General features: G+C 44.0%; 1 protein-coding gene across 1 annotated transcript in view; it reads right to left on the bottom strand.

Moving 5' to 3' along the window:
• The window catches only part of ZC3H18 (zinc finger CCCH-type containing 18), a 60,483-nt gene that overhangs the window by 33,565 nt on the left and 14,829 nt on the right, over positions 1 to 12,089 (bottom strand). The window contains exons 3-5 of the mRNA XM_081032176.1: positions 10,029 to 10,113; positions 820 to 968; positions 405 to 497 (exon numbers count right to left, since the gene is read on the bottom strand). Coding sequence (XP_080888302.1) covers positions 405 to 497; positions 820 to 968; positions 10,029 to 10,113 — 327 coding nt within the window. The remainder of the gene's footprint in view (positions 1 to 404; positions 498 to 819; positions 969 to 10,028; positions 10,114 to 12,089) is intronic.

The raw sequence follows: 12,089 nt of genomic DNA, 5'->3' as shown, positions 1-12,089 counted from the left end.
CAAGGGAGTGGGAAGAGGGGAGGCCCTTGTGTGCACCAAGCTCTCTAGGGAGACAGCATGGCTCCTTCGGGGATAGCAGAGTGTGCTAATTGTGGGGAGTGGCTGGGGGCTACAGCACCAGCTGGGTGTGGCCCGAGGTTACCCAAGCCACATAATTTAGGCTGCCCATAATCTAGGCTGGCAATCCTGGTCTCCTGGGTATGGTCATGACCTAGCATGCCTGAGAGAGATAGCTAGACATCACTTTCTATTCTCTAGCTCTTCAAAGAAATTGCAGAAATATACCCATCAGCTCAGAGGCTTTACTGAGTTTTCAATCAGTCTCTGGATCAAGGAAATGATAGTTTGGTGCAAGGACCGCCACTACTATTTTTCTTCTCAGGTTTTCTGCTGAATTCTGTTACCTCCTTTGCATGCCGAAGTCCTCGTTCCCATGCACTCTCTGTGGGGGGTTCTGGAGGGGGTGGAGGCAAAATTTCATCAACTACTGGCCCACCCTATTAAAAAACGAGAAGGAAAAGTTAAGAAAGCAAGCAAAACTTGAAAATCTATAAAGAAACAGGGGAGGAAAAACACCAACTAAACATCAGCTGGCTGCATGTGGATGCTCTCTCCTCAGAGCCTCACTCTGTCCTGACATGGCTGCCCTGAATCTAGGATTACCTCTACATGGAGACAACGGAAGCATCTGGAAGGCGGCTTTGTAACTATGATGTCACAGAAATGGCTTTTACACACATGAATGTGCTTTAAGCTGGAGATTCACAGAGCTTAGCTGTCTCACTTGCTAGCAATTAAAGAAAAGAGGTGTTCACGCACCCAAGGGTTGGCAGGCATCAGTGGGTGAGGTCCAAGAGGCGGGGCACCGTTAGGCGGGAAAGGTTCGGCTTTGGTGATTAGGGAGTAGTTGCCCTTGTCGTTGACTCCAGGGTGTATAAACCTACAATTCATTCCCCAGGTACAGTTCCCTAAGGAGACAAAAGTCAGGTCAGAGTGGGTCTACGAGAACCCAAGTGCATGAGGTCCGCTTCCTGCCTGCTCTGCTTGGGCAGCAGCTTTTCTGAGGGCCTGTGACATGCCCGACAGCGTGCTGAGCACGCTCACAGGCTACAGGTGTCACCCTCCACCCCGTAAGGTGCACTGAGCCTGACGGTAGACAGACCAAAGCCCAGGGGCTGCAGTGGCAGGCCGGGGCTCACAGCAGGGCTGCCCTGGCCGTCACCTCCCCGCAGGAGGCCAGCGCAGTTGTACAAGTGTGGGCTCACTCCTCACACATGCGCTCCTGCCCTCACCGCCACACATGCAGGTGCCCAGCAGGCAGGCCTGGATAGTCTCAGGCCAGACCCTCAGCTGGAGAGTGAGCAGTGCTTCCTAAAGGACCCCTGAAGGGGGCTGGTCACGTGTTAGAGGAAACAGCCCCAAAGTCACTGTGTGAATAGTTCATCTTTTGCCTAAAAACAGAAAAGTCTGAGAGCTTTCTAGTTAGAAGTGGCCGCTGCTCTGTGGGTTTACTGTTCAGAGACACTGCACCTCCAGCGAGGCTCACAGGTGCACGTCCAGGATTGTGATTCTGACTCAAAACCCACGCATACTGAAATAGAAATCAACAAGCATAAAAACGGCCAGAATTCTGCACGCCTGTCTGGGGGTGATCTTTACCAGCTCTGTAAATTTACATTTCTCCTATCAAAAGCCTCATAAAACACTTCAGGATATTTCTGGTACTTAAATGTGTTAAAGGAAAACATATAGACAATTATAATAAATTAACCGTTTATACTTTACCAAAAAAAAAAGTCACCTGTTCATTTTATTCAGTGAGAAAACACCAGGGTTATTCAAGGAAACCACTTGCCCTTTCAACACCGAAGAAGCCAAAGTTTTTAATCTAATTAATGGGTAAATCACCTTTTTACAATTTAATTTTTAGAGTGGGTAATATGTGCACAGGTTCAAAAATAAATATCTAAGTAGTTTTAAAAATATTTCTAATGAGTTAACATGTAGTTAAACTTTAAACCATTTTTAATATATATTCACTTCTAAACATATTCCATTTGAGCATTTCTGTGAACAAAACCTGTTTTTCCTTATATAACGTAAATTAAAGAGAGAGAATCATTTGGTATTTAGGAAAAAGCTAAACTGTACCTTTTAAACATTATGAATATTTAAACATGTATTAAGACCAATTTAATAATATATTAATCTAAATCAAATATAAAATAAGGTACGCTAAAAATTGCTTCTCTGAGAATGCAAAATGACAGATAAACTTTTAAAATTCCTAAAGGTGTTTGAGAAATCACAGGAAGAAGTTGTGAAATACTGCACGACAGAGGATTCAAAATCCCAGTCTCAGGGGATTTAAAGAAAAAAGGACTATGCAGTCACACGTCTAAATAAAGAATTCCAAGATATTATCAACTTCACCCTTTGACTCATAAAAACTCATACTGTATTCACCTTGCTTTCGCAGTGAAAAAAGGAAAAGCTCATCGTAGAAATGTGCAAGTACAGAAAACTATTAACAATATAGACCACAACTTTTCCGTAATTTTTAACCTAATTTACATATATATATATATCCACCATACACACTCACACACACACACACACACACACAGAGTGGACAAACAGGTATTTGTTAGTCTCTGTTCTTTTTTAAATTAAAACAATTTCCAAACAAAACATCACTCATGAGCCAGCCAGCCCACTGACAGCAAGACTTTTTATTGGTAGGGGAGAAAAGAGGAACAGGGAGATGAGAAGAAACACGCGAGCAAAGTGAGAGGGAAGAGCAGAGACCCCTCCGAGACACCAGTGGGTGACAGAAGCCCATCCCATGGGCCCCCTGCTCCTGTCTGTGCTAAGATCCCTGCTGAGCATATGTTGGGACCCCTGGCCACCAAAGAGAAGGAGAAGGACAAATGTCTAGCAAATGCAAGCAAAAAGAACAGCCGGAATAGTGCAATCCCAGTAGCCTTTTTACTGTGAATTTTTATCAGCATAGAAAGAAGTCTGGAAGGGTACACCCCGAACTGCTGGGACTGTGGAAAGAGAAAGACTTTTACCCTGTATTGTCCTGACACTTGTCAGCACATAATACTTTCATAATTAAAAAATGCACTTGGAAAAATAATTCTCTGGGAAATGTAAACAAAAATCCATCTTCTGGTTTTAAAATTGGATGGTGGTCTGCTGCTGAAGGAAAGTTCACACACACAAAAGTCATGTGGATTGTGACGCTGACTGGATGACTAATTATATAAGGACATGGGTATGAGCCAGAAGGGACCAGAAGAAATGGAAGCAGCCGTGACAGGGCAGGACAGTGGGACAAGTTTCTTCACTTCGGTACACACAGGGCTTCAAGGGTATTGATACTGCTCTTTTTCTTAACTGGACCGTGGGCACATCAGTAATTGTTTTATTCTTTATGTCTGTGTAAACATTACATATTTTATATATGAAATATTTCCTAATACAATAAAAGGAATGCCTGGAAACAAAAAGTACCCAAAGACTCTTAAAGCTATTCAGTGAAATCTCCATGCCTCCACAGAGGCAGATATCAATTTATTGGGGATCAATCAATCAGTGTACTCATCCCCATTTTTTCCTGGTTACATCATACACTCTGTGTTGAACCTTGCGTTTTTTACTAAACAATGTATCTACAAAAAAGGAACCTGTATGCGCAACAGCAACAGCCCAAACTCTTATCAGTGAAACAGACACAATACATGCAGGAAACCTAATGGGCCCCAGCAGAAATCAAGGAAACTAGACACACAGAGGACAGGAAATGAAATGCACATCTCCCATGCCAGCAACCCACTGGTGACAACCCACACACGACACCAGCTCAAGGAATCCATGGTTTGTAATCTCAGAAGCAAGCATGCCATGTCTGTGAATAGAGGTACGACCACACGTGTATGAGGTCCTGAGACTCTAACAGCTTTTTAAATTTCTGATTGTTGGTTCCAGCGGTGAACAGCACAGGGCAGGGCTGGCACCATTTCTCAGGCTGTGCTGCCACTGTGTTTGCAAGGCATCTTACAGGACACTCAATAATTTCGCAGGATCTCTCTGTTTTCCCATAAAAAGTACTTGCTTCCCACTAACATTTTAAAGACTTTATTTCTAAATAAGACATAGTGGTCTTATTTAAATGTTCCCTGCTCCCATTTCCTGTTAGTCTAAATAACTCAGAATAGGTAATAAATATTCAGATTGTGAAAACAAAATAAAGCCGTTTAAAGTACTTCATGATGGGAAGGCAGAATATTTAAAAATCTAACAATTAACTATTAAGGACAAACCTCAGCTCTGCAAATGCATATTCTAATAGGCAAAAATCCAACAAACCATCACATACAAAGTTGTAACAATGTAACACCATGAACTCAGGTGTCCTTTCCTTTGCCACCTCAGAGAACTGTGACAGAAATGGACAAACACCCACAGATATCGAACAGAGTTCTGAGGTATTTTAACTTCTTTCAGGAATACTCATTATGGTAGCCAAAAGAATTAAAATAACTTCTGGACTGCTTCTTTATAAATAACGTAGACTCGAAACCAGCAGTTCTCTAACTTTTTGGTCCCAGGACCCTAAAGAGCCTTTTTTCGTATGGGTTGTATCTACTGATATTCGCTGTAGAAATTAAAACTGAGAAAATTTAAAGAGAAAATATATAACACATCATTTATGTTAACAATGTTAACATAAACGATTTATAAAAAGTAACTATATGTAAAAAATACCTAGTGATGGGAGTAGCATTATTTTCCTTTTTGCAAATCTCTGATGCTGACACAGAACAGAAGACAGCTGGGTTCTCCTGTCTGCTTCTGCATTTCAATTCCTTGTGCCAGGTTGTTTCGGTTGAAGCAGGTGAAGCAAGTCCAGCTGCAGGCAGAAACGTAGCTGGACGAGGGAGGGGCTCCATTTTAACAGCCTTTTCAGATACTCTGGGATGTTCCTTGATGCTGCCCCACTTACCAAATGACGAAGCCTTCTTACGGCCGCGATGTGGGATCTATAACCCTATTACTGAACTTTTCCGACTCTGTTCCACTGAAATCCACTGCTCTATCTTGAACTGTGAATGGGTCTTCTACCCAGGTATGATTTTGTAACACCACACAATGGTCATTTGGAAGAGTTTATTAAACACTACAAAGCTGTCAAGCTCATGGTGGAGATAAGAACTCTCCTAAATTCTAACTTTCACTCCAGAGCTGGACATTTATCATTAGCAACAGATACCATCAATTGTTTTCCTTAAAGAGGCAGACTCCCCTGGTGAGTCTTGGAGAAGACCTGGTTCTGGGGCACCATGATGTGTCATGGTCGTTCCTGCGAGCAAACATATGCTCCCTGGAAAGAGCAGCTGGCGCAGTTCACTGTGCAAACCTCGTACATGCCCTCCCGGGAGGATCTTTTGCACGTCAGTGCACAGCAGAGGGGCTCCATGTGCACTTCCAGTTTTGTCATACTGAACATAGAAAAGACATGGACTGAGGGCCCTTACTGGGGTGACGAAAATGTTCTAAAACTGGATTATGGTGATGGCTGCACAACTCAGTAAATGCAATAAAAATCACTGGATTGTACACTTCACTTAAAACAGCCACATTTTATGGCATGTAAATTGTATCTCAATAAAGTTGTTTTCTTTTTTAAAGACCTGTACTTAAGTGTACAATTTAATTATAATTTTTACTGCTGTAACACAGATATCATTAAGTGAAATTGGCATTATTTAACTGTGAGGACATAATGACCCATACCTGACTATTAGTGCAGACTTAGTATTATTATGAAAATAGTTTTGATCTTAGGGGACTTTTCAGGCCCTGAAAAAGTTTCAAGGACCCGTACGGGTCCACAGACCACACTTTGAGACCTGCTGCTTTAAACACAAGAGAATATAGGGAGTAAAAAATGAGCAATAGACATTTCTCCAAAGAAGACGTACAAATAGCCAAAAAGCATAGGAAAAACTGCTCAACATCACGAGCCATTAGGCAAGTGCAAATCAAAACCACAACGAGAAGACACCAGTCTCACTTCATTAGGATGGTTACTAGAGAAAACTTGGAAAAAATAAGTGTTGGCGAGGATGTGAGAAACTGGAACCCCTGTGTACTGTTGGTGGGTAACCGTCGTGGAAAACAGGCAGTTCCTCAAAAAACTAAAAACAGAACTACCAGATGATTCAGAAATCCCAAATCTGCATATATACCCAAAAGATGTAAAAGCAGGGTCATGAAGAGATTATTTGTCCACCTACATGCACAGCAGCATTATTCACAATAGCGAAAAAGTGGAAGCAACGCAAGTGTCCATTGTTGGATGAATGGATAAACAAACTGTGGTCTATACATACAATGGAGTATTTTTTATTCAGCCTTAAGAAGGAAATTCTGACGTGTGTTACAACACGGATAAGCCTTGAGGACATTATGCTAGGTGAAATAAGCCAGTCAAAGAAAGACAAAATACTGTATGATTCCACTTATATTAGGCACCTAGAATAGTCAAATTCATAGAGAAATAAAGTAGAATGGTAGTCACTGGGGACTGGGGGGGGGGGGAGAGGAGTTAGTGTTTAACGGGGACGGTTTTACAAGATGAAAGCATTCTAGAGACAGAGGGTGGTGAGGACCACAATATCAATGTACTCAATGACACTGAATATGACACTTTCAAATAGTCAAGATGGTCAAATTTTATGTGCATTTTACCACAATTAAAAAAAGAGAGAGAGAACAGGAAGAAGCAGAGAAAAGGAAGCCTGGCTCACAGAATGGGCTGGGTGCTACTGACAGCTGAATCAGAAACCCAGAGGAGCATACAGCTCCAAGAAAATGCTATTTTTGCCTTTGTGAATAGAACTTTGTGTCTTGATGATTCTACATCAATATACAAAGTAAAAGTATACCATAAACAAATACTGGTGTTTTAAAAATGTTTCAATTTGTATTCTTAAGTACATTTTGTTGTCATCGGTCACAAATATCAATGTGTCCACTTGGGCAATTAAATGATTAATCTGCAGATCACAACTTGTAATAGAAATATAGCCAACAAACTTTTTAAAAAAGAATTTCCAAATTAAGATATAATTCACATACCATAAATTACTACCATTTAAAGTACACAATTCAGTGGGTTTTAGTATATTCACAAAGCTGTGTAATCACTGCCACTATCTAATTCCAAAACATTTCATCACCCCAAAAGGAAAGCCTGTACTCATTAGCCACGCCCCGCTTGCTGCTCCCACCCCCAACTGCCCAGCCTAGACAATGACTAATCTACTTTGTCTCTATGGGTCTGCTTCTACTGGACAGTTTACGTAAGTGGAAATGTACAATGTGTGGCCTTCGGTGCCTGGCTTCTTTCATTTGACGTAACGTCCTCAAGGTTCATCCATGTTAAAATATCAGTACTTCATTCCTTTTTATGGCTGAACAGTATTTCACTGTATGTGTGAACCCCACTTTATTCACCCATCATCGGCTGGTGGACATTTGGGTTGTTGGCACTTTTTGGCTACTGCAAATAATGCCACTGGGAACATTCATGTACAAGTTTTTGTGTGGATGTAGTTTTCATCTCTCCTGGATGGATACCTAACATGGAATTGCTGGGCCATGTGGTACCTCTAACTCTTCACTTTCTGAGGCACTGACAGACTGTTCTCCAGAGCAGCTGCACCATTTTGTATTCCCAGCAGCAATGTATGAGGGTTCCACTTCTCCGCATCTTCGCCAAACACAACAAACTTCTTTCAAAGTGACTTCTCTTGCGATTGGAGAGAACTTAAACGTACCCATCTCATTTGAACACCATGCTTATAAACTGCAGGTAAGCAAAAACATTTACATCCAAAAACTTTCTTATAACTAAGAAAAAGCAGGAGCTATGTTCTAGAACACAGAAAGAATCAACCATTTCCTGTTGTACTATATCACATTACTCTGTAGAATAAACGAGCAGTATGGGGGGAAAGGTAAATATATATTTTTTAAAAATTCCCCAACAAGTTACTGGTCATGCCCAGTTCGGCTGCAAAAAAGGCCGCCTGCCACAAGCTTCAGGTTTTTCTACCGCAGAAAGCCTTACCCACTAGTCTCACTCCCTGAAATCCAAACTGAGAACTTAGTCTGACCCTAGTGGCACCTTGCTCCTAGTGACGTGACCCTGGTGACGTCCATGGAGACGGCCTCCTGTCCTTGTCCATCGGGCATCTCCTGAAGATGCTGATCTGCAGTTCCAGCAACAACTTCCTTCGGGTGCATGCTTCCCTTGCTAAATTCTGGAAACTACTTCCGCAGTGTGACCCGGGCACCTAGATCAGAGCCTCTGTGGCATGAACGGTGGGGCGCTGCTGCCGCCTGCTGTGGGAGCCTCTGGCGCTAGTCCTGACCGCCAATCTGTGAACAGCGCTAACCGGAAATGACTGCAAGTACATCTCCGTATGTGTATACATATTTGTCCCCATTGCTTTCATCTAGAAATTTCAGAGAAGAATTGACATTTCCTCCTACGTCACTATGGAAAGGAGGTGCTCTGCTGAAGTTTCAATTTTCTGACATTTCCACTGCCTTCTGAAACGTACTGCACGCATATCTGTGGACTTAGCGTGGCTCTGCCGCTCGTGATGTCGCCTCTGCTCTACGGCACACGACCGTGCGGGCTGCCCTCCTGCGGGCACGGTTGAGCCCGTCACATGCAGGCGAGTCAAAGTGTTTCCACATGGCAGAAACGAGCACGGACACAGCACAGGCCCAGAGCACATGCCCCCGGGAGCGAGCTGACCTGGGTTCTGCGTCCTGAGTGTGCTCGTCTCTCGGCCCCCACGCACCCTCATCACCGGGCCATCCCTCAGGACCAGGGAGAGGGTCATTCAAAGGCCACCCAGCGCAGAGCTGCTCTCTCTGTGAGATGGGGCTCCCACGTGCCCGCGAGCCCGCCCGCCCCATGAGGCCAGCCACAGCACTGAGAGCCTCGTCGGGTACCTCTAAGTCTGCCCCTGCAAGCCTCCCCTTCCTTCTGGCTTCACAGCAGTACTCTGGGTCCAGGAGAAAGAAGTCTGGCCTCTGGAGCAGGGGGACTTTGAGGGACTAAAGACAGTGAATACTGTATATTTTGTACCTTTAACCTGGTCTCTGAATGGTATGGAATTTGATATTGGTGGAAGAAGAGTGGATAATGGTGTCACAACATCTGGAAAAGAAGTACAGGAAGCTCTTGTGAACTTTACACAGTACACCAGGCTGGGTCAGTGAGCAATCTCATCAAGGGTCAGAGTAAAATCAAGAGAAAAACATCTCCCTACCTGTCCAAGAAAAACGCTGGATCCCAAGACATTTACCCAAACTACTGCTGCCCATCAAAGAAACCCTAAGACTGGGAATTCTCATTTCCACTTCTAAATTGCCCAAGACTTGATTTCAGACTTTTCAACAAGATTTTATCTCACTGCCACCTCTTACTGCTTCTTGACTCGCACTGTTCACCTTTCAGAACAGAGGGAGCCTTGATGCTTTCAGAGGCCATCCCTTTGCTATTCTGAAATCCATTCTAATTGATTGGATACATACTGCGGAAAAGTGGTAATTTTCCTTACAGAGGTGGGAAAATGTCAAAACTGGCACCTGTGGTATTTTGCCTCATAAAAAGGACCACTTTGAAACCCGATTGCTCTAGTCTACCTTAAAATCATGGGTCTGTTGTAAACAGGCGGGCCTGGAACCATAAATGTGAGAACGACCAGGCTGGCTCCCCCTTGAGTTAGTCAGTCAAGTAACGGAAGGACCATTAAAAGAATGTATCATTTCCCATTCATATCACCATAACCGCCACCACTAATTGTCACAGTCTGGCCCCATGAACAGCCTTGCACAGGCTCCAGGGCATGCGGCAAGGTTGAACCACCACCACAGTCCTAGGAAAAGCTGAGGTCACACAAATGGACGGTGCAAAGGCCCCGCACTCAGACAATTACCTTTCATGAAGAATCGGCAGGTGGGACGAGGCCTCACCTTCCTGTCACTGGGGTCCTTTACTTCGCCCTCTTCCAGATCATCATCCTGAAACAGAGGACAAAATGACTTGCAGAGAGAATCGTCATCATAAGAGTGAACAGGCAGGAAGGGAATCTACCTACGGGCATGGCTTTCACCAAACCAGACAGGATACGGTCACAAGGCCACTCACCAATGCATCACATTTACCAAACCTCTGATTCCACATGCACACAACGGGACATCTCAAAGCTACCTACAAGACTGAGGCATCCCAAGGGAGAACACTGAGTGAAAATACCGTGAAGCACCGGACAGACCTGGGTTTCGTAATATTTCTCTTGATTAGCAATTCTGGGCAGGAAATGGTTACACTTCAGGTTTTTCATATTTTGTACATTTAAACAAAATTTACAGAACAAAATATTTTATGTGCTTAAAATTCAACACTAACTCGCTCCAATTTGAAAGTCTGGGGATGAGGAGGAGGGAAGTGACTCAGGGAAGTGACTCAGGTAGGCGATGCCGTCCGGTCAGTTTTGTGGAACCACCTTTCACCTAAGATCTACCAGGCCCTTCTCTTTTCATTCTTAGTACCGAGTTCCCAACCTTGGCTGCCAAATTCTAAAATAACGTGGGAGCTTTAAAAAGCCCAGGGATTCCAAAGAGCAGCCAGGACCTGGACCACTATCCTGTGCTCCCCCAACCCTCTCCTGACCCGGGCCTTGGTCACCATCAATCTGCAGACTACCCCCCCCCCCCCAGCAGGTATCCAGCTGCCCTGCTGACATCTCTGTTGATCCGTCCAGGATGGAAATCCTCATTGCCCGTGTCCCAGCCTGTTCCACAGCGCCCTAGTGCAGTCAATCCAAGAGGTCCCTCAGGTCTGGGAGTCACTGGACCCCTTCCCCCCATCTCCTGCAGCGCCACCAGCTTCTAGACTATGGTCCAGTCCCACCTGATCAGGGAAAGCTCTCCCTAACTAGAGCCCCCCCACTCTCTCCCACAGTGACCTTTTCTTTTTAGTATATGTGCTGCCGAAGCGAGCACAACACAGTGACCTTTTCTTTTTCTTTTCTTTCTTTTCTTTCCCTTCCTCCCTCCCTCCCTCCCAATTTTATTGGGTAACTGTGTTTTTTCCAGGGCCCATCAGCTCCAAGTCAAGTCGTTGTCCTTCAATCTAGTTGTGGAGGGCACAGCTCAGCTCCAAGTCCAGTCGCTGTTTTTTTCCCCAATCTAGTTGCAGGGGGTGCAGCCCACCACCCCTTGCGGGGATCGAACCGGCAACCTTGTTGTTAAGAGCGCGCGCTCTAACCAGCTGGGCTAACCGGCTGCTCCCACAGTGACCTTTTCAAACACCACCCAGACCATATTCTTCCCTCTCCTCTTCCCTCATCACTTAATTCATCTATTTTCAGACTGCAGCTTGAGTCGCCTGCCTCGGGGTCCCCATCTCCCTTCACGATGGTCCTTACAGCCCCCTCTCCTGCAGCACTGGTCATGGACATCACCACCTGCCCAATGGAATGGAGACTCCACCAGGCAGGACCGTGTCTGTCTTTTTGCCCATCACGTGTTGCCAGTGCAAGCGCCGTGCTAGGCTTGTAGTAAATGGTTAGTTAAGTATTCACTGAACGCGGAAATGCTGAAGCCAAACCCTGGATTTATGATGACTTAGTTTTAAAGCTTAAATATTTGTATAATCTCTACCTTGAAAATATTTAGTTATTAAAAGCACCTTATAACAAAAAGAACAGATGCCTAAAAGTTTTATCCCCTAAGAGAGCTAACAGAATGATTTCTCTCTCTCTCTGTATTCTTTTTTTTGGAGAGCGAGGGATTAAGTTATTTATTTAAATACTTTTTTTAAGGTTCATTGGATTCATCATATAACTGAAAGTTTGTACGCTCTGAACAACATCTTCCCATCTTCCTCAACCCCAGAATGACTGCTTTAAGTTTTAGAGAAAACGTGCTCATTTTATGCTAAGTGACAGAACACCTTTCTCTTCCCTAGTCTTCTTTCCTATATTTACTTTTTA

The sequence above is a fragment of the Rhinolophus hipposideros genome (genome assembly GCF_964194185.1).
Source record: "Rhinolophus hipposideros genome assembly, chromosome: 21".
Classification (NCBI taxonomy): Eukaryota; Metazoa; Chordata; class Mammalia; order Chiroptera; family Rhinolophidae; genus Rhinolophus; species Rhinolophus hipposideros.
The sequence above is the reverse complement of the archived record's forward strand: the minus strand, read 5'-3'. Positions and strand labels throughout refer to the sequence as shown.